At 38.4% G+C, this 27,835-nt stretch overlaps 1 protein-coding gene across 14 annotated transcripts in view; it reads right to left on the bottom strand.

Annotated features, from left to right (window-relative positions):
* GFM2 (GTP dependent ribosome recycling factor mitochondrial 2) overlaps positions 1-27,835 on the bottom strand; it is a 64,543-nt gene that overhangs the window by 30,563 nt on the left and 6,145 nt on the right. For 4 of the 14 annotated variants that reach the window (XM_070056889.2, XM_008274542.5, XM_089313115.1 and 1 more), the window contains exons 3-11: positions 26,216-26,300; positions 24,420-24,477; positions 23,972-24,069; positions 20,764-20,889; positions 18,979-19,067; positions 15,325-15,413; positions 12,544-12,604; positions 12,108-12,287; positions 1,338-1,418 (exon numbers count right to left, since the gene is read on the bottom strand). In XM_070056889.2, the coding sequence (XP_069912990.2) occupies positions 1,338-1,418; positions 12,108-12,287; positions 12,544-12,604; positions 15,325-15,413; positions 18,979-19,067; positions 20,764-20,889; positions 23,972-24,069; positions 24,420-24,477; positions 26,216-26,300 (867 nt within the window). Of the gene's footprint in view, positions 1-379; positions 493-1,337; positions 1,419-2,710; positions 4,295-5,052; positions 5,202-12,107; positions 12,288-12,543; positions 12,605-15,324; positions 15,437-18,978; positions 19,068-20,763; positions 20,890-23,971; positions 24,070-24,419; positions 24,478-26,215; positions 26,301-27,835 lie in introns of those variants that run through there. The other 10 variants (XR_016220610.1, XR_016220611.1, XR_016220612.1 and 7 more) reach the window with 7 other exon arrangements.

Below are 27,835 nucleotides of genomic sequence, written 5' to 3'. Positions count from 1 at the left end.
TGCACCAGCGTGGTAGACCTGGAGGAAACTCCTGGCTCCTGGCTTTGGATCAGATCCGCTCAGCTCTGGCTGCTGGGGCCATTTGGGGAGTGAGCCAGCACATGGAAGACCTCTCTCCGTCTCTTTGACTGTTATTTTGTAACTCTTATGTTTCCTTTTTTTTTTTTTTTTTAAGATTTATTTTAGGCTGGCACCACGGCTCAATAGGCTAATCCTCCGCCTAGTGGCATCGGCACACCGGGTTTTAGTCCCGGTTGAGGCGCCGGATTCTGTCCCAGTTGCCCCTCTTCCAGGCCAGCTCTCTGCTGTGGCCAGGGAGTGCAGTGGAGGATGGCCCAAGTCCTTGGGCCCTGCACCCCATGGGAGACCAGATAAGCACCTGGCTCCTGCCTTTGGATCAGCGCGGTGCGCTGGCCGCGGCAGCCATTGGAGGGTGAACCAACGGCAAAAGGAAGACCTTGCTCTCTGTCGCTCTCTCACTGTCCACTCTGCCTGTAAAAAAAAAAAAAAAAAAAAGATTTATTTTATTTATTTGAAAGAGTTTTAGAGAGAGGTAGAGACAGAAGTCTTCCATCCGCTGGTTCGCTCCTCAAATGCCAGCAATGGCCAGACTTGAACTGATCTGAAGCCAGGAGCCAGGAGCTTCTTCTGGCTTTCCCACATGCAGGGGCCAGAAGTGGAGCAGCCAGGACTTGTGGGATGTTGGTCCTGCAGGCCGGGGCTTTAACCCACTGTACAATAGTGCTAGCCCCAACTCTTATGTTTCATAATAGAAAATAAACAATAAATTCGCCAAACTCATGGGGGTGGGTCCCTGGCAGATTTCTTGAAGAAATCTGTCAAATTAAATTACTATGAGAATTTTATTTGCCTATTCTCTGGTTTAATGTGTGTCAAAAGAAAAAAGACAAAAACTAGTGAGTTTTCACTAAAAGCTGGAAGATCACCAAAAAAATGTTCTTAGAAAGATGATCATTATAGAAGCTTGAAAAACCTGTAAGTTCTAAAAACAAACTTTCACTTGTGATTTACCTAAAAAAATCTTTTGAACAATAATCAGAGTAAAGGCTTCAGAGAATGAGGAATTAAATAATCTTGACTTTATAACAGTAGAAAAAGACACAATTTCGAAATTTGTGAAGTACATCTGAAGGTACTAAAAATCACTACAATTGTTTAAGTACCTGTATTAGTAGTGGCTTTACCCTATTATTTACTAATTTTTAAGTCAACACTTCCTAATGGTCTGAAAAGCTTTTAAAAAATACACTCAATATAGAATAATAAAATTATATCCAATTAGTAAAATTTTGTCAAAGCAATTTAATAAGATTTACCTTTTCAGCTGGTAGTGAATCAAAATTTTCACTAAATTCTTCTAAAATGAAGCCAGCAAATTCATCATCCAAATCTGCAACCTATTAAGAAAGGCTTTAATTCTACAACTCTGCATTTACTTTCACAACTATTCACTTGCCTTAACACTATTTTTAACCTGCAACATTCAAGTATAATGAGATAGCTACATGTCTGCCTTATGCAGGCCAAGAAACTCTTCACATTTTCTCGAGAGATAAAATGAGTTTTTCTTCCAAGGAACAGGAAACTGAAAATTAAGACATGCTATTACGAATTTTCTAAATCCACAGGAAGCTAATGTCTGATAAAAGAGTATCTCACTCAGAGTGCTCAAAAGAAATCATAGAAAAATATATACTTTACAATCAGTGATAATACATATAGCGGACTGCTGCTTTCTTGTTTTTAAAAAATTTCTATTGGGGACAGTGCTGTGGTGTAGCAGGTAAAGCTTCTGCCTGCGGTGCTGAGATCCCATATGGGTGCTGGTTTGAGTCCCAGCTGCTCCACTTTTGATCCAGCTCTCTGCTATGGCCTAGGAAAACAGTAGAAGATAGCCTAAGTACTTAGACCCCCACACGTGGGTGGGAGACTTGGAAGAAGCTCCTGGCTCCTGGCTTTGGATCTGCCCAGTTCTGGCTGTTGTGGCCATTTGGAGAGTGAACCAGCAGATGAATCCCTTTCTCTGTCTCTCCCTCTCTGTCTGTAACTCTGCCTCTCAAATAAATAAATAAATAAATCTTTAAAAAATTTTAATATTTGTTTGAAAGGCAGAGAAACAGACAGGAACAGAGGAGACAGAATCTTCCATCCGCTGCTTCATCTCACAGAGGTCTGCAACAGCCGGAACAGGATCAGGGTGAAGCCAGGAGCTAGGAACACTATTTAGGTCTCCTGGGAGGGGACAGTGACCCAACTACTTGAGCCATCCCCTGCTGACTCCCAGGGTGTGCATTAGCAGAAAGCTGGAATAGAAAGTGGAGCTGGAACCTGAACTTCCTCTTTTCCCAGGTCACCAGCAGGGACAGGAAACAGAGCAGCCAGGATTTGAACCAGCACCCATATGGGATGCCAGCATCCAGGCCTTACCCACTATGCAACAGTGCCAGTCCCATGTCTTTCCTTTTTAAGACTAACACTCAGGACTGGTGTTGTGCTGTAGCAGGCTAAGCCTCTGCTGAAAGACACTCCTGGCTCCTTGCTTTGGCCTGGCTCAACCCCTGCCATTGCAACCATTTGGGGAGTGAACCAGCAGATAGAAGATCTCTGTCTCTCCTCCTCTGTTAACCCTGCCTTTCAAATAAATAAAAAACAAATCTTAAAAAAACAAAGAATTAAAAAAGACCAATAGTTTACCATATGTATATACCACATTTTATTTATTTATTCTTTTACTGGACACTTGGTTGCTTCCATCTTTTGGCTATTATGAATAATGCTGTTGTGAGCATCGATGTGCAAACCTCTTTAAGATTCTGATTTCAATTTCTTTGGGTGTAATACCCAAATGTGGAATTGCTGGATTATATGATAATTCTATATTTTCAATTCTCTGGCACCAATTACATTCCTACCAACAGTGTACATTCTCTACATTATTACTAAACTTTATTTTTTAGGTTTTTGATAGTAGACATCTTAATGGGTATGATGTGGTCTTATTCTCTAAATTTTATATTACAGACAGAATTCTTATAATTAACATCTTATTAGCTACTGATAGCTTCAAGTTTTCTTTTTATTTCTACCACATAATATCATGTACTAATGAATATGAAATATGTATATGCATATATGTATTGGCTCTTGGAATAGATTACAAGATCTCCCTTCAGCTTATTCCTAGAGCTTTTTTGTAATACAATAAAAAAATACAAAAAACCTTCAAGGAGCAACCAGTTATGCCACTCTTTTGTATTATTTTGTATTAATTTGGAAGGTAAAGAGAGAGACAAAGAGAGAAACATGCTTCCAATTGCTAGTTAACTCCCTAAATGCCTGAAACAGCCAGGGCTGGACCAGACCAAGGACAGGAGTTAGGAACTCCATCCTGGTCTCCCACTTGGATGACTGATGCCCAAATATTTGGGCCATATTTTGTTGCTGTCCTAGACACATTAGCAGGATGCTGGATCAAGTGGAGTAGCCTTCAGAGGATCTCCAATTAGTCTGACAGCTGATTTCTCATCAGAAACCCTACAGGCTAGGAGAGAATGTAGAGACATAGTCCAAGTCCTAAAAGAAAACTGTCAACCCAGAATACTGTACCCTGCAAAGCTCTCATTTATAAATGAAGGTGAAACAGATCTTCCAAAACAAACAGAAACTAACAGAATTTGTCACCACTTGTCCAGACTTACAAGTGATACCTAAGGATGTGCTACACACAGAAACAGCGAAGGACAGTCATTATTATGAAAGAATGTAAAGGTAAGAAAATCTCCCAGTAAACTACAAATGAAATCCAAAGCAAAGAATAGGAATATTTATGGAAACATGGCAGGACCAAGATGTTACTTAACAATAATAACCTTGAAGATAAATGGCAGAAATTCTCCAACTAAAGGCTACAGGCTGGCTGAATAGATTAAAAATAAAAAAAAAATCAACAGAAACAATAGAGCTAATTGACACTATGGACCAAATTGATATCCACAGAATTTTTCATCCCAAAGCTGCAGAATACACATTCTTTTTATCAGTGAACAGAACTTTCTCTAGGAGAGACCATATGCTAGGCCATTAAATAAATCTCAACAAATTCAAAAACTTAAAATCATACTATGCATCATTTCTGACCACAAAGAAATGAAGCTGGAAATTATCAACTTAAGAAACTCTGGAAAATATACAAACACATGGAAACTGAACAATACACACCTGAATGAACAGTAAGTGGGTCAGAGGAGAAATCAAAAGGGAATAAAAAAAAATCCTGGAAACAAATGAAGATGACAACATAACATATCAAAACTTATGGATATTGGATTAAGATAGCAGAGTAAGGAGGGAGCTTACTGCTCATGTCTAGGAGAAGATAGTTTAAAAAAGGTGGAGAGTACAGTACCGGGGAAGAGTTAAGGCGAAAACAGCAGAGGAAACTCCATGCAAATTAGAGGGACACAGTGGACCTACATGGAAGGTGTAGACAAGCACAAATCAGGACCCCAGCAGCTGAGAGCCCACGAACCAGCTTTGGAGGGTGAGGTGATATCAGACTGCAGCAACCCAAGCCACTGTGATAAAGCTGCAGGAAAAGCCTGGAGGGAATATGCTTGTAGCCCTGTGGAGAATAATGTACCTGCCAAACTAGAGGAGAAAAAAAAAGGGGGTGGCACCTTTCCTTCTCCTCATCACCCTGCAACAGAGTCCTGTAACAAGTGGATACATAGCAGGTGCCATTTTGGACATATGTAACAGATACACCAGCATGTGTCCCTGCCCAGCAATCAGCCGAGCAGAGATGACCGAGTCTGGTGGGGAGAACTGACAGGGGGCTCAGTGCATGTGATTGTGGGAGGCTTGTGTGCTGGGACTGTGAAAACACTAAGGCTGTAGGACTGTGAAAACAAACACTGAGGCTGTGTGGGAAGGCTCAGGGTGTGGCTTGGACTTTGGTAGTCATTTTTTGTGGGAGGCACTACACGCTCAGGGCTCGCTGGTGAGGGACATTGCTGGGGAATCTATGCTTACACTGAGAACTGCACAGATCCTTTGTGTGGTCCTTGTGGAAGTGTAAATGAATATTAGATCCACAGGGGCTAGCACCCAGGCACTGGTGTCCTTTGAGGAGAAGTGAACTGAGTCAATACCAACAGAGCAGAACGAATGTCCCCTCTGATCTAAAAAAAAAAAAAAAAAAGAGATTTACCACAACCAACCTGGGTGTCACCTTAATACTCCCTTCACCCTGGAGTACTGAACAGAGCTCTCTGGATACACACACCACATTCCTCCAGGTATCCCCTGAAGCAGACATTCCACTAATCCACACACAGTCCAAAGATAAAAGCCATGACAGCAAAAAAAAAAAAAAAAAAAAAAAAAAAAGAAGCAAACAAATATCTCCATAAATGCCAAATAAAAAACGCACCAATTCAAGAAACAAGAATAAGAATAAGCAACACAACATGAAGCCCCCCAAAAGAATGCAGACTGAAAGTGAAAGGATGGAAAAAGATATTCCATGCTAACAGAAACCAAAAAAGAGCTGGTATAGTCATCCTAGCATCAGACAAAAGACTTGAACACAAAAAGTGTTAAAAGAGACAAAGAAGGGCACCATATAACGATTAAGGGATCAATACAACAGGAAGATGAGACTATAATAAATGTATATGCACCTAATTATAGGGCACCTGGCTATTTAAAAGAAATGTTAATGCTCCTAAAGAGAGACATAGACTCCCATACAATAGTAATGGAGGACTTCAATACCCCACTTTCAGCAATGGACAGATCAAGCAGACAGAAAATCAGTAAACAGACACTATAGACCAAATGGATCCAACATATCTACAGCACCTGCATCCTATAGCCACAAAATACACATTCTCACCAGTGCATGGAACTTTGTAACTTTCTCTAGGATTGACCACATGCTAGGCCATAAAGCAAGTCTCAGCAAATTTAAAAAAAATCGAAATCATTCCATGCATCTTCTCGGATCACAATGGAAGGAAGCTGGAAATCAGCAACTCAGTAATCTCTAGAACATATGCAAACACGTAGAGACTGAACAACATGCTCCTGAATGAACAGTGGGTCATTAAAGAAATGAAAGAGAAATCAAAACATTTCTGGAAACAAATGAAGAAGATAATACAACTTATCAAAACTTATGGGATATAGCAAAAGCAATGTTAAGAGGAAAGTTTTTAGCAATTGGTGCCTACAGCAAGAAATTGGAAAGGCACCATTTTCCCGGACTGAAGAATCAATATCATCAAAATGTTAATATTTCCAAAAGTAATTTACAGATTGAATGCGATACCAATCAAAATACCAAGGACATAGATATAGAACAAATGATGCTGAAATTCATATGGAAACACAGGAGGTCTCTAATAGCTAAAGCAATCTTATACAACAACAACAACAACAAAACAAAATCATCACAGTACCAGATTTCAAGACATACTACAGGGCAGTTATAATCAAAACAGTGTGGTACTGATACAAAAACAGATGGACAGACCAATGGAACAGAATAGATACACCAGAAATAAATCAAATCATCTACAACCAACTTATATTTGACCAAGGAGCTAAAATCAAATGCTGGAGTAAGAACGGTCTCTTCAACAAATGGTGCTGGGAAAACTGGATTTTTACATTCAAAAGTATGAGGCAAGACTCCTACCTTAGACCTTATATGAAAATCCACTCAAAATGGATTAAAGACCTAAATCTATGACCTGATACCATCAAATTATTAGATAACATTGGGGAAACCCTTCAAGACATTGGCATAGGTAAACACTTCTTAGAAAAAACCCCAGAGACACAGGCAATGAAAGCCAAAATTGACAAATAGGATTACATCAATCTGAGAAAGTTCTGTACTGCAAGAAAAAAAAAAACAAAAAACAAAAACAAAAAAAACACTCAGGAAAGTGAAGAGGCTACTGACAGAATGGGAGAAATTATTTGCAAACTATGCAACTGATATAGGATTAATAACTAGAATATATAAAGAGATCAAGAAACTCCACAACAACAAAACAAACCCAGTGAAGAAATAAGCCAGGGACTTAAACATTTTTCAAAAGAGGAAATCCAAATGGGCAGCAGACACATGAAAAAATGATCAGGATCACTAGCCATCAGGGAAATGCAAATCAAAACCACAATGAGATTTCAACCCAGTCAGAATAGCCTTCATACCTAAATCAACAAAAAACAAATGCTCGTGAGGATGTGGGGAAAAAGGTACCCTAATCCACTGTTGGTGGGAATGTAAACTGGTACAGCCACTATGGAGATACCCCAGCAATCTGAATATAGACCGATCATAAGACCCAGCCGTCCCATTCCTGGGAATTTACCCAAGGGAAATGATCGGCATAGGAAAGAGTTAGCTCCACCCCTATGTTTATTGTTCACAATAGCTAAGACATGGACTCAACCCAAATGTCTGTCAACTGAAGCCTGGATAAAGAAATTATGGGATATGTACACTATGGAATACTACAGAGAGGTTAAAAAAGAAAAGAAATCCAGTATTTGCAGCAAAATGGAGGAATCTGGAAAACATTATACTTAATGACATAAGCCAGTCCCAAAGGGACAAATACCACATGTGTTCCCTGACTTGTGATAACTAATAGAGCACCTAAAAGGCAATCTGTAGAAGTGGAATTTACACTTAGAGAAGCAATGACTTGAACAGCCTTTGTCTTGATTGTTGAGGAATGGTTTTCTTTTTTACACTATTTGTTGCACTCCTTACTTAACACAGAGTTAAACATATGTGTATAAAGTCAACTGAAAACTGATCTAAGTGAAAAATAAGAGTGGGAATAAGAGAAGGAGGAAGAAGAGGAGTGGGAGTCTGGGTTGGAGGGCGGGCATGGTGGGAAGAATCACCATGTTCCTAAATTTGTAATTATGAAGTATGTGAAGTTTGTAACTGCAAAAAAACAAAAAACAAAAACTTAAGATGGGGCTGGCACTGTCGTGTAGCAAGTGGAGCCACTCATACCGTGCTGGATCCCAAATGCGTGCTGGTTCATGTCTTTATTACTCCTCTTCCCATCTGGCTATCTGCTGTGGCATGGGAGGCAGTGGAGGATGGCTGGAGTTCTTGGGCCCCTGCACCTGCATGGGAGACCTGGAGGAAGTTGGCTTCTGGCTTTGAACTGGCTCAGCTCTGGCCATTGCAGCCATTTGGGGAGTGAACCAGTGGCTGGAGGGCCCCCCCGTCTGCCTCTGTAGCTCTGCCTTTCAAATAAATAATAAAAGCAATGTTAAAAGGAAAATTCATAGCAGCCAGTGCCTACATCAGGAAATAAGAAAGGCATAAAATAAATAAGCTAATAATGTATCTCGACCTAGAAAAGCAAGAACAACCCAAACTAAAAATTAGTAAGAGGAAAGAAATAATTATGAGAAAAAAGACAATTGAACCCAAGGAAGATACAAAGGATTAGTGAAATGAAGAGCTGTTTTTTTAAAAAAATAAATGAAGTTAATGTACCAATGGTACAACTAACCAAAAACAAAGGGAACGCATATAAATTAATAAAATCAGAGAGGATGAAGGTGATATTACAATGGATACTACAAAAATAAAAAGAATCACCAGGATTACTATAATCAGCTATATGCCAACAAATTAAAAAATGCAGAAGAAATGGATAGATTCCTGGACACATACGATCTACCAAAATTGTGTCATGAACATAGAAAACCTAGATAGACCAATAACCAAGACAGGGATTGAATCAGTAATTAAAGACCTCTTGACAAAGAAAAGCATAGGACTGGATGGCTTCATTGCTGAATTCTACCAGACTTTTAAAGAACTAATTCCAATTCTTTTTAAATTACTGATAACAATTGAAACAGAGCATCCTCTCAGACTCCTTCAATGAGGCCAGCATCATCTTAACCCCCAAATCAATAAAAGATACAACAAAGAAAGAACTACACACCAATATGCCTGTTGAACACAGATGCAAAAATCCTCAACAAAATACTAGCTAATCAAATCCAATCAAATCCAGAAAGTTGATTCACCTGGACCAAAGAAGGATGGTTCAACATACACAAATCAATTTATGTGATACATACATACACAAATCACATTTATGTGATACATCACATTAACAAATTTAAGAATGAAAACTATATGATTATATCAATAGATGCAGAGGAAGCATTTGATAAAATACAACAAACTTTCATGACAGAAACTTTAAACAAATTGGGTATAAAAGGAACATTCCTTAACTATCAAGGCAATATATGCTAGACAAACCCACAGCCAGCATCATACTGAATGGGGAAATGTTGGAAGCACTTTCACTAAGATCCAGAACCAGACAAGGATGCCCTCTCTCATCACTGCTATTCAGTATAATTCTGGAAGTTGTAGCCAGAGCCTTTAGACAAGAAAAAGAAATCAAAGGGATACAAATTGGAAAGGAAAAAGTCAAATTACCCGTTTGCAGATGACATGATCCTATAAATAGGGACACCAAAAGACTCCACTAACAGACGATTGGAACTCATAAGAGAGTTTGCTAAAGTTGCAGGATATAAAATCAACACACAAAAATCAATAGCCTTGGTATACGCAGACAATGCCACACCTGAGAAAGAACTTGAAAGATCAGTTCCATTTATAACAGATACAAAAAATTTAAATACCTTGGAAAAAACCTGATTAAGGATGTGAAAGATCTCTACAATGAAACTTATAAAGTACTATGGAAAGAAATAGAAGATTGAAAAAAAAAAGGGAAAAATCTTCCATGTTTGTGGACTGGAAGAGTTAATATTATCAAAATGTTCATACTACTCAAAGCAATTTACAGATTCTATGCAATCCCAACCAAAATAAGAATAACATTCTTCTGAGATATAGAAAAAAAAATGATGCTAAAATTCATATGGGAACAGAATAAATCCCAAATAGCTAAATCAATCTTTAACAATAAAAACCAAGCTAGAGGCATCATAACACCACTCTGCAAGACATACCACAGGGGAGTTATAATCAAAACAGTATGGTATTGGCACAAAAACAGACATGCAGATGAATGGAACAAAATAGAACCCCCAGAAATTAATCTACACATCCATAACCAGATACTTTTTGATAAATGAGCTAAAATCAATCCCTGGAGAAAGGACAGTCTCTTTAACAAATGGTAATGGGAAAATTGGATCTATGCAAGTAGAAGTATGAAACAAGACCCCTACTTTACACCTTATACAAAAATCAACTCACAATGGATGGAAGATCAAAATTATGACCTGATACCATCAGGAAAATATCAAGGAACTCTGCAACACACTGGTATAGGCAAAAGAGTTCTTGGAAAAGACCTCAGAGGAACAGGCAATAAAAACAAAAATAGACAAATAGGATTATATCAAGTAGAGAAGTTTCTGCACTGCAAAGGAAGCAATCAACAAAGTGAAGAGGCAATGGATAGAATATATTTGAGATAAAATATTTTCAAATAATGCAACTGATAAACGATTAATACCCAGAATCTATAAAGAGCTCAAGAAATGCCACAACAACAACAAAAAGTCCAGTTAAGAAATGGGCAAAGGCCTTGAACAGACATTTTTCAAAGGATGAAATTTAAATGGCCAACAGACACATGAAAAAATTCTCAGGGTCACTAGCCATCAGGGAAATGCGAATAAACAGCACAATGAGGTTTCACCTACACAACATATAAAATTTTTTTTAAAAAAGTGGAATGGCTGGGAGGTGAACCAGCACTCGGAATGGCATGCAAGCATTGGTGGCTTAATCCACTGTACCACAAAGCCGCTCCATGGACCAATTCAATTTAGAAATTAAAAATCAAAAGGCTCACAATCAAAGGTTTTTCTCTACCACAGGATTCATAGACTTATTTATTTAGGGTATGTTTTACTGATTATCCTATAGACTAATCATGTAATATTGCAAAAGTAAGTATAACAGAACATTAATATTTTCTATTAAAATTTTGAGGGTGGGTAAGATCCAGAGCTGAATATTAACTATAAAATTGATGGTTTTAAAATACACTAAATAATTTGACATATGGTAAAGTAAAAGATGAACATATCATTTGGTTCAGCAATTCTAAGTTTAACCTTAACGAAATCTTGTACTTGTGTACAAGGAGATACAAAGATGTTCACAACAACATTGTTTCCAACAGCCAAGAAGAGAAGCACCCTTAAGGTTTAACCATAGGAGATAGACAATACATTATGGTATAATCATATATGGGAATAGTATGTAAGACTGAAAATCGGGGGCCAGCACTGTGGCGCAGTGGGTTAACGCCCTGGCCTGAAGCGCAGGCATCCCATGTTCAAGTCTCAGTTCCTTCTCTTCCAATGCAGCTTTCTGCTATGGCCTGGGAAAGCAGTGGAAGATGGCCCAAGTCCTTGGGCCCCTGCACCCATGTGGGAGACCTGGAAGAAGCTCCTGGCTCCTGGCTTTGAATTGGTGCTTAGCTCCGGCCATGGCAGCCAATTGGGGAATGAACCATTGGATGGAAGACCTCTCTCTCCGCCTCTCCTCTCTTTGTATAAATCTGCCTTTCAAATAAATGAACCTTAAAAAAAAAAAAAGACTGAAAATGAATAAACTACAACTGCATATAGCAGCACGGATATCTAATATAATATGGAACAATGTAATAAAACACAAACAGTGGCATTCCATTTATGTAAAGTTCAATACATGTAACAGTAATTTCTTTAGATATATACATTTATAGCAAATTATAAAGAAAAGGAAATGAATAATGCTAGATATATACTGGTTATTAGGGCAGGTAATGACTAGTAGAAGGGAGAGAGTTACAAACAGGAAGTGGCACACAGAGATTTAAGGGAATTGCTAATACTTGAATCCTTAAGCCGAATGGTGCACAAATTGGCATTCATTTTATTATTCAGCATACTTTACATATTACATATGTAGTTTCATACAAAATTCCACAATAAAATATTTTTCAAAGTTTCTAAGTTCCTATGCAATTTTAAACTCAAAGTATTTAGTTTACTTGTTCAATTAAGGTATTCCTTGCTTCAATTGTCTTCTTCAGCAATTCAGGATCGCTCATTTCCAAGAGGGGTTTTCTCTCAAAATCTTTTCCATCATCTGAATTGGGATTCCAAATAAGTTTTTCTTTACTTACTACATCCACTACTCCTCTGAAAGTTTTGGCTTCACCAATTGGTAACTGTAGGACGGAGTGAGATTAATATTACCAAGTGATAAGCCACTTAGAATTGAATCAGTTCTAAAACTTAGCTAACTGTACTGTATCATTTTCTCCAAAATATCTATTATCATTATCATAATATTTAACTATCTTTATGTATAGCCCAACTTCTCCAACAAAACAGGATGTGGGCTAGCAACAGAAATCTGTATGTCATAATAATATAAACTGATAAGGAAACTGAGAAGGAATTTATTCTATTTAACAAAGTTACCTGTAAAAGCAAAGGCTTTGCCTTCAACTTCTCTCTGATGGTTTCAACTGAGTAGTTAAAACTGTGGAAAGCAAAAAAAAAAAAAAAAGAGTTAAAGACTCTCAACACAGGTTTAAAAATGTTCTCTAAAATAATCCTTTAATTCTCTTTAATGATCATTTAACAATTTCATGTAGGACTATTTTTCATGAAACTTAATATCAATTTCAGATAATTGTGACTGAGAACCTACCATAATCTTTTTTTTTTTTTTTTGACAGAGAGAGTGGACAGTGAGAAGAGAGACAGAGAGAAAGGTCTTCCTTTGCCGTTGGTTCACCCTCCAATGGCTGCTGCGGCTGGTGCGCTGCGGCTGGCGCACCGCGCTGATCCGACAGCAGGAACCAGGTACTTCTCCTGGTCTCACATGGGGTGCAGGGCCCAAGGACTTGGGCCATCCTCCACTGCACTCCCTGGCCACAGCAGACAGCTGGTCTGGAAGAGGGGCAACCGGGACAGAATCCAGCGCCCTGACCAGGACTAGAACCTGGTGTGCCGGTGCCGCAAGGCCGAGGATTAGCCTAGTGAGCCGCAGCACCAGCCTACCTACCATAATCTTAGCACAAAGGTGTTCAGGATATTATTCTAAGTTTCAGACAACTAAACTCTCAGGTTAACACTAAATGAATTCATCAAGGTCAGATAGCCTTAAAAAAAGAAAAGGCCATTAGGATCCAAATACAAGCTTTGTGATTACAAGTCACTGATTCTTTCCTCTACAACTAGGGTTGTTACCATACCAAACTACCAGCTTTCTTCCAGGAACCAAATTAATTTTTCTATCCTTTTATCTTAAGACATCCTTAATATCATATACTATACTAACACTGAGGCTGGCTATCCATGTGGCACACATCTTTGTCATCTTTGGCAGATGGTCTGGCTTACACATACATATAAATCATTCTGATTCCCACAAGTACGGTCTGTCAGCAAATGAGGACTTCCATCTAGTGGTAGGAACTCCAAAGAGAAAAAGTCAGAATCTGAGCTCAGCACATTCTAGAAGTTGCTGTGCTTTTATTAATCAAGACAAGAGTCCTTTGAGAAGCAACATTAGAATTACTGCCATGTAGTTTTAGGGAAGGGATAGTTCATGCTTTGTTTTTGCCACTCTGTTACCATAGCCTAGGATCTCTCCCATCCTTTATATTTCTCCAAATTGTTTTTAGATTCTCTGAATTATATTCTTAGAACAATGCATGCACTGTAAATCTCTAAGCATGAGTGCTGCACTTCAAAATTAACTTTTTTTTGCCCTCTCTGCTGGTCTTACAGCAAGTACATTCTCCTTTCCCAGTTCCTTTTTATTGAAAGCCTACTACCCAGCAGTTAAAGAAAAGCAGGGAACAAGAAAGAACACCATCCTCTAAGACAACTACAGAATACAATACTCTATTTTCAGCAATGATAGGGAGTACAATAACCGTCATAGGAACAATGCTATAAATAGTTCTAAAGAGAACAAACAGGCTGGCGCTGCGGCTCACTAGGCTAATCCTCCGCCTTGTGGCGCCAGCACACCGGGTTCTAGTCCCGGTCAGGGCACTGGATTCTGTCCCGGTTGCCCCTTTTCCAGGCCAGCTGTCTGGTGTGGCCAGGGAGTGCAGTGGAGGATGGCCCAAGTCCTTGGGCCCTGCACCCCATGGGAGACCAGGAGAAGCACCTGGCTCCTGCCATTGGATCAGCGTGGTGCGCCGGCCGCGGCGGCCATTGGAGGGTGAACCAAAGGAAAAGGAAGACCTTTCTCTCTTTCTCTCCCACTATCCACTCTGCCTGTCAAAAAAAAAAAAAAAAAAAAAAAAAAAAAGAGAGAGAGAGAGAGAACAAACAGAATCATACAATACCACTTCGTCAAGATAACAGAAAATACACTGGGCCGGGGCCAGCGCTGTGGCGCAGAGGGTTAATACCCTGGCCTGGAGCGACGGCATCCCACATGGGTGCTGGTTCTAGTCCCAGCTGCTCCTCTTCCAATCCAGCTCTCTGCTATGGCCTGGGACAGCAGAAGATGGCTCAAGTCGTTGGGCCCCTGCATCCACGTGGGAGACCCGGAAGAAGCTCCAGGCTCTGGATTGGTGCAGCTCAGGCTGTTACGGCCAATTGGGGAGTGAACCATAGGATGAAGACCTTTCTCTCTCTCTCTCTCTCTCTCTCTCTCTGACTCTCCTCTCTCTGTGTAACTCTGACTTTCAAATAAATAAATAATCTTTAAATACAAAAAAAAAACCCACGCCAAATTGTTAACTTAACCTCAGAATTCATGGCTTGGAATTTTTTTCTTTTCTTCTGAGATATTTATTTATTTATTGGAAAGGCAAAGAGGCAGAGAAAGGTCTTGCACCCAATGGTTCACCTGCCAAATGGCCACGACAGTCTGGGCTGGGCCAATCCAAAGCCAGAAGCTTTTTCCAGGTCTCCCACAAGGATGCAGGGACCCCAGGACTTTGGCCATCTTCTGCTGCTTTCTCAGGCACATAAGCAGGGCTGGATCAGAGTAGAGTGGCTGGGACTTGAACTGGCGGCCATATGGGATGTTGGTGCTGCAGTTGGTAGCTTTACCCACTATGCCACAGAGCAGGCGCCAGAATTCTTTTCCTTAAATAAGAATGAACTGGGATTCTACAGCATATTTACACCCAACAGGGAATAACACCTATTTCTAACTTTAAGTGTAGTCCATTAAACACTCAAACTATATTCTTACTCTTTTGATAAGACAAAGAAATAGATCTTAAATACCTTGCTCCAGTTTTGTCCATCTTGTTTAAAAAACAGATTCGAGGTATCTTGTGTTTATCAGCTTGCCTCCATACCGTGAGAGTTTGGGCCTAAAGCAAAGATGAGGAAAAATCTATACATTGGCAAAAACAAAAACAAAAATGTCACCAGACAAGGAATGAATAGAGCCAAAGAATCTACAGTAACATAGTGAGTCCTATTTTGATACTGAATTAATGCCACTATAGTAGACTCCTGTCATTTCTAGGAGTATTCTTTTGCCCTCAGGATAACACAGCTGGGGATATGATGATTGTGATAAAAAATATGCATGCAACCATTTGATAATACTATTTAGGTTGTCACATAAAGAGAATTAACCCATGAGGTACCAAGTCATGAAAAAAAAAAAACTTGGCTGAATTAATCAAAAAGAATGACATTTTTTTTAAACTTCTCTAACAGTACTTGTCACAATATCAAACTCATTTTATGTCAGTTTTCTGACCTGTGACATATAAACTTTTGCCATTATTCATTTAGATGGTTTCTGAGTGGTAAAAGGAACAAACAGAAGTGTAGTGTAAAAATGCTGTCATGACAAAAACATTTTACTGTGAATTTTTGAATGTTAACATAAACTAAAGAGGACAGGGAAGAAACTAATGCCTATATTTTTAAGTTGAAACTCTCATATGGTTTTCTATTTAACTTCTTTTATTTTTTGCACATATTAAATAGTTTGAGAGCATTAAAAATTTTTGCCTTATACAGGCCAACAATCCAGAAGCAAACCATAAAAAGCCTAATGTGCTGACACTATTTAATAGAAACCAGGTTGTTATTCACTTAGGCAAAATTCATATACAATAAATTTTGATAAAAGTATATGCTTGTATAACTACTGCCCTAACCAGGACATAGAACACTCCAGAAATTGTTCTCTTCATCCACACACCCACATTCCTGACTCCATAAACAACCTCTTCTGAATTCTGTCAACAAAGATTCATTCTGCATATTCTTGTACCTCCCATAAATAGCATGGGTACTTGGGCTCGACACAATGTTTTTGACATTCATCCAAGTTGTTGGGTATAGTTGGTCTTTCCTGTTTCAATGCCATAATTCTTTGTATAAATGTATCAGCTCATTTTTCTATGCAACTATGGATGTACACTTGGGTTGATTCTGGTTTGGGGTTATTATGAATTTGGCTACTAAAAAAATTTTGAACCAGTCTTTGGAGAAATGTTTTCTTTCCCTTGGATAAAGGGAGTAGAATTGCAGGTGGGTGTAAAGTTAAGTTTATAAGAAACTGCCAAGTAATCTTCCCAAGTATTATTATTTGGAAGCCCTACCAACAATATAAGAGTTACAGTTGCTTCACATCCTCAACAATATTTGTAATCAAACTTTTACATTTTATTAATTCTTGTGGGTACAAAATGGCATCTCTTTGTGATTTTAGTCTGCATTTTCCTGATAACTAATGAGATTGTGCATCTTTTCAAGTGCCTATTGGAGACTCAAATGCCTTCTTTTGTAAAGAGTCCATTCAACTTTTTTGGAGGTTTTGTTTTTATTACTGATTTATAATTCCTCATATATTCCAGACTAAGTCCACTGTCATACACATAGGTTTCTCCTATAAAAATTTCAGCACATTTTTCTCAAGACCAGTGAAATCGTATCCTAAATAACCAATACTATTAAGGCATTCAGGAAATTTAAACTTCATGTAATACTTCCATTTTACATTACAAATGTCTTCTCTTTGGCTTGCTGTTTCAATTTTTTCCAACTTTTAAAAAATTTACATAAAGGGAACAAATTTCATATATACAGTTTTAAAAGCATAATGATACAACCTATCATACCCTTCATCCCTTCCTCATTCCCACTGTGTTTCTTTCAGCTTGTAAATTATTTTTGATAAACAGATATAATTTTGATAATGTTCAATGAATCAATTTTCTTCACAGTATGTCCCCCAGTTAATCTCCCATTCACCTTATCCCAGGTTGACGTCTACTTATTGAAGGACCCAAACATCAGGTGGGTAAGTGGTTGGAGGCAGAACCATGAAAGCAAAGTTGCAGATTATCATGACATTCCAACACTAAATACTTCAGTTATGTATTTCCAAAAAATAAGGACTTTCTCCCAAATGAACAACTATACTTATCATGTTCAGGATCTGTCAAGTTGACATGATACGTTAATGTCATATTCAAAATTTTCCAGGGCCAGCACTGCGGCGCAGCAGGTTAAGGCCCTGGCATTAAGCGCCGGCATCCCATGTGGGCGCCGGTTCGAGTCCCGGCTGCTCCTCTTCCGATCTAGCTCTCTGCTATGGCCTGGGATAGCAGTGGACAGCCCAGGTCCTTGGGCCTTTACACCCACATGGCAGATCTGGAAGAAGCTCCTGGCTCCTGGCTTCGAATCAGCACAGGTCTGGCTGTTCCGGCCATCTGGGGAGTGAACCAGCAGATGGAGGACCTCTTTCACTGTTTCTACCTCTCTCTGTAACTCTTTCAAATAAATAAAATAAATCTTTTAAAAAAATTTTTCCAAGTTTTCCCAATGTTGTCCTCTAATGTTTTTTGATATAAGATCCAATCCAGGACCACATATTACATTTACTTTTCTTGTCTCTTTAAAAGCCTTTAATCTAAAAAGAGTGTTCTAGCTTTTCCCCAAAATCATTCATGACACAGTAAAAACAAAAAATTCAATTTACAAAGTTACAGCAATTTTCTTGCAGAATTTTTTTTCACTTAGATTTCTGTTTTCTAAAAATTGAAGTTGGATGAAAGATTTCTGGCAGGAATACAACATAGGTGATATTGTATCCTTTTCAGTGCAAATCAGGAAGTTCACTATACCAGTTTGTCCCATAACAGGGAATGTTAATGATTATTACTTAAGATAGTATCACATTTAGTAATTTTAAGGTTGGAAGAACAAATATGGGTTCTATATGCAATATAATGCCAATCTTGAGACTATAAGATGAAGGCAATACCACCTATAAGGAAGCTACTGCTAACCCTGTAAGTAATAAATTTATTATAAATCCATTTTCAAAACATATTCAAGAACAGCCCTGAAAGAGACAATGTCTTTCTGTAGAACAAAAGGCAGGTTTGCTTACAACCTTGGAAGATGATGCTTTCTCTCAGAATAAAGGGCAGGTATGGTTACTGCACATTATAAAATATTTCCATTATTTAAACACATGGTTTCTCTCAATCCAACATACATGCAGTTGTCATCTGAATCCCTTCATCATCATCCTATAGAAATTGGGATTTGGGGAACTAGTATAGTAAAATGCTGTATATGTGAGATATTGCTATTTCTGTGACTAACATAGTCCTTTGTCTCTGACCCAGGAGTCTTATTTTCTGTCAGGATCTACAAAACTATGGCAGGTTAACTTGTTAGCTTGAAAGTAAGCTAGTTCTTGACACTCTCATATCTGCTAGAGAAAAGCAAATTTTACTATGAAACATCTAAGGTCATATATAGATTGTCAATATTAAATTCCAACTTCAATCATAATTTGATTTTTATTAACTTACATAATAAAAGGTCAGAGTTAACTAAATCTTATTTATTCTACCTTTTAAAAAATTTCTATTTTCACTTTACTTTGGCAATATTTTTTACCTCTACACCAGCAGAAGCATCAAATACAGCCACTGCACCATCCAAAACTCTTAGGCAGCGCTCAACCTCCAAGGTGAAGTCAACATGACCTAAGAAAAAAAGATTAGAAATATATTGCTTAAAATACTAAAAGAAAGAAAATAGTTGTGGTAGAATGAGAAGGCCATGCCAAGATGGCCGATGGCAAGCGAGCATCAGTTACTCAGGAACGGCTCTGAAATCCACCTGGCAACGGAGCCTGCCTGGCAACAGGCTGTGGTTGGATGGCTTTGGAAACCACATGGCAAACAGCCTGCCTGGCAACAGGCTGTGATTGGTTAGGGCATAGACCGCCCCCTGACCGGATTGGCTGCCTTTGCTATATAAGCTGTTGTACCAACTGAAATAAATGAGTCTGCAGGCTGCTCACCTCTGGCCCACTTTCACCTGACTCTCGGGGTCTATGCGGTGACTCTGCACCTCTTGCCCACACCACGCTTCTCCTCTCAATGAATCTACCTCAATAAATAGTCATACGCTCTGACAACCCATTTCTGGGCATATGCCTCAAAATATTGAAAGCAGGATCTTGAAGAGATATTTGCACACCCATGTTCTTAGTAACATCTACTATGTGCACCAATGGAAAAAATGGATAAACAAAATGTGATAGAGGCATAAATGGAATGCTAAACAGCCGTAAAAAGGAAGCAATCTGTCACATGCTACAGCATGGATAAACTTTGAAAACCTTTTCCGAGGGGCCAGTGTTGTGCTGTAGCAGGTTAAGCCAAAGCCTAAGACACTGACATCCCATATGGACACTGCTTCAAGTCCTAGCTGCTCCACTTTCAATCCAGCTTCTTGCTAATGTGCCTGAGAAATCAGTGGAGAAAAGCCCAAGTACTTGGCCCTGGGACCCACAAAGGTGACCTGGAAGAAGCTTTGGCCTTGTATACCCCTTGCTGTTGTAGCCATCTGGGAAGTGAATCAGCAGATGGAAGATCTGTCTCTCTGAGTCTCTCCCCCTCTCTCTGAAACTCTGCCTTTCAAATAAATAAGATAAATCTTTAAAAAAGAACCCGTATGCTAAGTGAAATAAATCAATTACAAAGGACAATATACACTATGATTCCACATAAAGTACCTAAAGTAATCAACTTCACAGATGTAGAAAGTAGAATGGTGGGTACCAGAAGTGCAGAGAGAGGACAGAGGGTTTACTGCCTAACGGGTATAGTTTCAGTTCTGCAATGAAAAAGTTCTGGAGATCAATTTCATAACAATGTGAATATACCCAACACTACTGAAGTGTATACTTAAAAATAATTAAAATGATAAACTTTAGGATGTGCTTTTTACCGCAACTGAAAAACCCATACAGGGGCCAGTGTTGTGGTATAGCAGGTAAGCCGCTGTCTGCAGCACTGCTATCCCATATGGGCACTGGTTCAAGTTCCGGCTGTTCCACTTTCAATCCAGCTCCCTGCTGGTGGCCTGGGAAGGTAGTGGAGGATGGCTCAGGTGCTTGCGTCTCTGTACCCACACTGGGGGCCTGGAGGAGGCTCTTGGCTCCTGGCTTTGATTGGCCCAGTCATGGCCAATGTAGCCATTTGGGGAGTGAACCAGCAGATGGAAGATTCTGTCTCCCTGCACTGCTCCATCACTCTCTCTCTGTAACTCTGCCTTTCAAATAAATAAATAAATCTTTAAAAAATTGCTCTATTTTAAAAAAAGATAAACATACAAACAAGCAAATTAAAAAAACTGGTGCAGTATCTCTGTAGTGTTAGAACAGTACCATACCTGGTGTATCAATTAGGTTGATTCTATACCCTTTCCAATCAAAAGTAACAGCAGCTGATTGAATAGTAATGCCTCTTTCTCGTTCTTGAGCCATGAAATCTGTCACCGTGTCTCCATCATCAACATCTAATCAGGAAAAAGATGTCACAGTGATTTTTTTCTGTTTTGTTTTACAGGTCTATCTTAATAGCCAGTATATTCTATTTGTACTTTATATCTACCTACTACAGTTGAATTTACTTTAAGCAAAATTTCTCCAAAAACGTATGCTTTAATATTTACAGCCCTTACTCTTCCTTTAAGTAAATTTTCATTCTAGAGAAGCTATTTCTGGAAGATTAGTAAACATGCCATAAAATTAATTTTTCTTTTTCTTTAACAAGTAAGGTTAAGTTCCATGTAATTTAACTCAGCCATATATATTGTCCATTCTTTTCCTAGCCATATTTTAATTATACCTTCTTTATTTGATGTTTCTCCTATAGATTCCTTGGTAGGAGTTAAGAGCAGTGGAATGAAAGAGCCCAAACCTGATTTAACCACTTACTCTCCATGATCTTGAGTAAGTTATTTAACCAAGTTTATGAAATAAGGCTAATAAAACTGCCTTTGCTGAGTTGCTATAAAAGTAAAATTCGGCAATAAATGAAGTAGGTTGTCTAGTAGATGATAACTGTTAGGTACTTGGAACAAGTTAGAGAAAAAAATTCTTCCAAAATTAGGTAATTCTTTATAAAACCTTCTAATCATTAAATTTTCAAAGAAAAGGCATTTATTCTTATAAGTGCAAATAATGTCTTGGTACAATTCCTACAATATAAAGTCTTTTTTGGTTTTATTTTTAATTTTGTTACTTTCTTTTTTAAATTAATTAATTTATTTTTTAAGGAACAACATAAAGTCTTGGATAAACTTTATCCTGACTCCCAAATACTTCACTCAAATTCCTCTGCAGTAAAATTCTAGAAGTGTACATTTTACCATGATTAAATCTATAAACGCTCTGGTGCTGTGATGCAGTAGGTTAAACATCTGCCTGTGGCACCGGCTTCTCATATGGGTGTTGTCTCGAGTCCTGGCTGTTCCACTTCTTCTTTTTTTTTTTTTTTCTTTTTGACAGGCAGAGTGGATAGTGAAAGAGAGACAGAGAGAAAGGTCTTCCTTTTGCCGTTGGTTCACCCTCAAATGGCGCGCTGATCCGATGGCAGGAGCCAGGTACTTATCCTGGTCTCCCATGCGGGTGCAGGGCCCAAGGACTTGGGCCATCCTCCACTGCACTCCCTGGCCACAGCAGACAGCTGGCCTGGAAGAGGGGCAACCGGGACAGAATCCGGCGCCCCGACCAGGACTAGAACCCGGTGTGCCAGCACCGCTAGGCGGAGGATTAGCCTAGTGAGCCACGGCGCCGGCTGGCTGTTCCACTTCTAATACAGCTTACTGCAGTTGGCCTGGGAAAGCAGCAGAGGATGGCTTAAGTGCTTGGACTCCTGCACCCACATAGGAGACCCGGAAGAAGCTCCTTGCTCCAGTCTTTGGATTGGCCCAGCTCTGGCTGTTGTGGCCATTTGGGGAGTGAATAAGCAGATAGAAGATCTCTCAGTCTCTGTCTCTCCCTCTGTCTCTGTAACTCTGCCTTTCGAATAAAATAGTTTCAAAAAAATCTATAAACATTATGATTTGAAATAAGAAATGAAAACAGTTGATATTTATCATTTAAGAGTCAAGAATATATTATGGCTTTATTAAATACTACCATAAATGTCAGCATAAAACTCCTAAAATGGTAGCTCATTTTCCCAAATGCATATGTAAATGTGCGTATTCATACACATACACACACATACACACTTAAAGCAAGAACAGAGGAGGAAATAGAAAGAAAAATATGGTTACCAGGAACTCTAAATATCTGTCTTAGTATCTATGAGTTGTATTAGTGTCACCAATTATTTACAACATAACAAACACACAATCAAACATCATTAAGGATACAGAGACCACATAATTAACCAAAAGTCCTAAATGTGGCACTAAATTTTTAAAATATTTATATGAGAAAAACATTTTTCACAATAAAGATCTTTATTTCAATTTATTTCTATGATTACTCATATGACTAATAAAATTAGCCTTGAATCAGTAAGTTCTAAAACAATTCGAATACTTTCCAGGGCTATAGCCTAAACTAAAAGAGGACTTCAGAGGAGAACTTTAATATACATACATGGAATATTATTCAACCTTAAACAGGTAGGAAACTCTGATATTTACTGTAATATGGGTGAACCATGTGCTCAAGATACAAACATTCTAGAGACTGGTTTCAGAACAATATGAATATACTCAACACTACTGAAATGGTTGAAATGATTTGTTTGTTTGATTTTACCACAATTAAAAAGAAAATTTTAAAGTTGTCTGGGTCACCTCATCTGGACCCTCACTTCAGGTACATAAACTGAGGCTATAAGGGAAAGATTATTATCAGATTTGTGACAAAATAGAGGAAGCCTAAAATTGCTCCTTGTGCTGTCATAGTCCCATTTACACATAGTAATCCTTTGAGAAATCTAAGTGCTCATAAGAGGGAACTTTGAAAATGGAATTAAAAGACAAGGGTATTTTGTCCTAAAAAATTTTCAAATCCATGCAGTTTTTTCATAAAATACTTACCATGAACTATTTGAAAACCCCCTGCATGTTGCTAGACAACATATTTCATGGGAAAAAATATCTGAATGGTAAATGCAATATGAATTGGGAGGAACTATAAACATATGACTGAGATACACATCTTTGGGCTTCTGTGAGTGGGATATGGTAAGTCTCATTTGTGGAATGTGGAAGCTATTCCTATGGAGTTGTAAAAAGAGATAATCATTCCTTTAGGGCATGAGTCTTCAAAGCTACTGTTAACTCCTTTAGGAAGAAATATCTAATGCTGACCTGCTGGTATGGTATGGTTCCAATCCTAGAGACAGCCAAGCAGAGAAGTGCCAAATGGGGCCAATGACAGTTTTGTGAGTCTAATTATTTAGTTGACTCTAAGAAGACTCTTTTGCGGATATGGCACCTACCTTATATGTATGTGTGGCTTAGACATCAGTGCCTGCAGGCACTGAAGGTCTCTAGGCTGGCTTCTTAATCGAAATTTTTCTAGTGATGCTTTTGCTACTGGAAAATTGGGGAAAGAAGAATCTATTCTTACCTCCTAGTGCTCGTGTGTATCCAGAATAGTATAATATTCTTTCAGTAGTGGTAGTTTTGCCGGCATCTATATGAGCCATAATTCCAATATTACGGATTCTATGTAACAGAAAAAAAATCATTATGAGGTAGACATTACTGAAATTGTAAAAAAACAAAATAACAATCCTGTGCAAATTTCAAATCTGGTTAGTATTTCTGTAATTTATATAATTATGTGAAAGCCAGAAAAATGAAAAACATTTCTGACAAAATAACAAAAATGAAAAACATATTTCAGTATATCCTACTACATTACTTTGACAAAACAGCTAACAAATTAACTAAATACCAACATATTTTTATAATTAGGTAGGGCATACAGTCATAGGAACTGTAGCATTTACTAATAATGCCTATCAGAGAAAATTGATAACTTCATGGAAAGAAAAATCAATGATAGTACTTACTTAGCTATAGGAGGATTGATGATGGAACGAAGGGATTTGATATCATTTTCTATTAATCCTAACAGAAGGAGGATTAAAATTGAAGTGGTAAATTTATGAAATTTTCCTTAATTCACAAGTAAAAAACTTTAAAATAATGTTAATCAAATGCTGTAATTCAAAAGTAAAGTCCAAGCTAAGTAAAACTCATTTATCTAAAATCTATTTCCCTACAAGCTGAAAGGAAAAAGCTATGGCTAATGATAAAACAAGGTAAAAGCTTTTAAACATCCATGTCCAGATCACATCCTTAGAGAAACTACAGATTTACTCCAATCTCTGCCACTTCCTACTCCTATAATTTATAGAAATGTAGACTCAGAATTAATGTTCATGACAATCTTAAGGTTCTATTATCCTGAATCAAAGAAAAACTTTAACGCTGCATTTTCCAAGGCTTGAAAAGCTGAGAGAAATCCTTATATCAGCAAATAATGAATTCTTGTACAATTTGGAACCTACCTTCCCTCAGCAATCCCACAATGCCTTTAAAGAGGCTTGGGAGGCAATAATCTAATAAATATAATAATAAATAATAAAATGCCAAATAGTGTTTCCTAATGTTATAAAAGTTCATAATGACTTATTTCATACTTACCATAAATTTTATTAATACATAATATTCAAGCAACAATGTAGTTACATATGTAAATTTAATCTCTACCTGGTTGCTATTTGAACTAGTTCTTCCAAATTTTATAATAAAGTTTTATATCATTTTAAAATCCTCATGGTGTTTTGAAAATCAAAAGATAATTTATACTGCTATAGTTAAATTCTCATGAGCAAAATAAATGATCCTAGATACCTTCAAATTACGAGGTCCTAGATTTCATGTGCCCTTGTAAATCAACAGCCAGTCAGTATTTTTACTCTATTATTCTCACATGATAAAGATGGTAACTTAATAGAAACAGAATTAAGCTAGTTTCATCAGGTCTACCACATGCTACCTGACTTCAAACACAGGAAGGACATTCAGTCTTCCCTCTTTCAATAGCCACTGTCGGCCGGCGCCGCAGCTCAATAGGCTAATTCTTCACCTGCGGCACCAGCACACGGGGTTCTAGTCCCAGTCGGGGCGCCGGATTCTGTCCCGGTTGCCCCTCTTCCAGGCCAGCTCTCTGCTGTGATCAGGAAGTGCAGTGGAGGATGGCCCAAGTGCTTGGGCCCTGCACCCGCATGGGAGACCAGGAGAGGCACCTGGCTCCTGGCTTCAGATCAGCGTGGTGCGCCAGCCATGGCGGCCACTGGAGGGTGAGCCAACAGTAAAAGGAAGACCTTTCTGTCTCTCTCTCACTCACTGTCCACTCTGCCTCTCAAAAAAAAAAAAAAAAGCCACTGTCTAATTCAACCATCCCAGATAAATATTTAACCAAACTATTATGAAGAATCTTTAAATTAGTCTATTAAACCTCTATGGACAGAAAACACTTTTGAATAAAAAACATAACAAACTAGAAAACATTTTACCCCAAAATCACATAAAAGGAGACACAGATGTTAAACTTCTGAGCCAGCTACTAAAAGCCACCAAACTTCCCTTTGCTCAGTTCACCAGTGCATCCAGATGAGGGGCACAATTCTACTGCTATGGCTTCCTGGCAGTTATTAGAATATCCCCACACCAATCATCTTAAGGAAATAGCCAAGAAGTAAAACATGATTGGAAACCCCTAAAAAGAGAGGTTGTTGCAAACATGAAAAGAGAAGCAGCAAGCAGTTTAAGTAAAATGAGAATACTCTAACATTTGTACCTGGTAAGGAACCATAATTTCTTCCAACAGGTATATTTGGCTTTAATCTTTTTAAACTTGCTATTATTTTACAGCAGCACATATTCTGGGAAGGATAAAAAGGAAACATGATATTAATTTCATTTCAGCATGACTTATGACAGTAATTTGAATGTTATAACATGTTTTGTCAGAAGGTAAAATATCCTTTTAAAAAATTCTCATAAAAAAAAATGAGAATCCTTGGGACCGGCGCTGTGGCACAGTGGGTTAAAGCCCTGGCCTGAAGCGCCGGCATCCCATATGGGCGCAGGTTCTAGTCCCGGCTGCTCCTCTTCCAATCCAGCTGTCTACTATGGCCTGGGAAAGCCACAGATGATGGCCCAAGTCCTTGGGCCCCTACAACCATGTGGGAGACCTAGAAGAAGCTCCTGGCTCCTGGCTCCGGATTGGTGCAGCTCCGGCCGTTGCGGCCATCTGAACCAGCGAATGGAAGACCTCTCTCTATATCTGTCTCCCCTTCGGTCTCTGTGTAACTCTGGCTTTCAAATAAATAAAATAAATATTTTTTTAAAAAGAGAATCCCAATTTATACCACATAATAATAAATAATAAGTGACCCTGACTTGTTATTTTGAGCTAACTTTAAAACATTTCTCCTAGACCTCCAGTATTAACAAGCAGTGGGGAGCTAGAAATGCAGGCTCCTCCCAGACAACAGAATCAGACTTGCAGGTAAACCCAGCCCTCCAGGTGATTTCAATAGCTACAAGTGTGAGAACCATGAGCTATGACATGACAGTCAGAAGGGTTACATAAGGCATCTCACTCTGGCTATTTTCTGTAACTGCTACAAGCTTGTAAAGGGCAGGAACTCTAAAACCATAAGCTGTTTTCAGGACTTGCAGCAGTAGTTAACATGTTAGAACCTGAATGCTTCTCAAAAATGTCAGGGTAGGGGGAAGGGGGGTGGGCAGTGGCATTTTAAAATGCTCCCAGGTGTCTCTTAAGCAGTATTATGACTGAGAATCACTGAGTTAGACCTGGTCTGCTTAAGGCCAAATCTACCCTCCTGTCTAGCTGCTTCTTCTACTAATGTTCTCAGGTAGAGATTGAACATTCTTCATCCTTCTTACCCCTACAACACCAACACATATTTAATGGCTGCCATTATATATGGAATTGTTATTTAGGACTGTAATGATTTTGGGCTTCCACTATCTGCTTTTTATGACAATATGGAATCTGTGTCTGTGTGCTCCACATTATTTTTACATTAGTTATCAAGTGGCAACACTACGCTACTATCTTAAGAAAATATTTCAAGAGTAGAGCCTTAAAGCTATTTAAATTTCTACTGCATACTGCATAAAGACCAGCATAAGACTCAGCATATAACCATCACAAGGTGGCTAGCCTGAAAGTGCCAGCAATGAAACACTCAAATTTTGAAAACTATTCCTTGGGCACTTAGTAACACCAAAAATGTAATATAGAAATACAGATTCTTCAAGATGCTACATGCATGATTTTAAAGTAGCAAAGATGAGTTTATAGATTAGTGATAAAGTATGCTTCTTATGGGTTACAGGTTCTCAACATTCCCCATTAAGTCACTGTTGAAGATAAACAGAAATAACC

The sequence above is a fragment of the Oryctolagus cuniculus genome, chromosome 14, assembly GCF_051225735.1.
Source record: "Oryctolagus cuniculus isolate XC-2025 breed Fujian yellow rabbit chromosome 14, ASM5122573v1, whole genome shotgun sequence".
NCBI classification, from domain to species: Eukaryota; Metazoa; Chordata; class Mammalia; order Lagomorpha; family Leporidae; genus Oryctolagus; species Oryctolagus cuniculus.
Note: the sequence above shows the minus strand (reverse complement) of the source record. Positions and strands in the feature narration are given on the sequence as shown.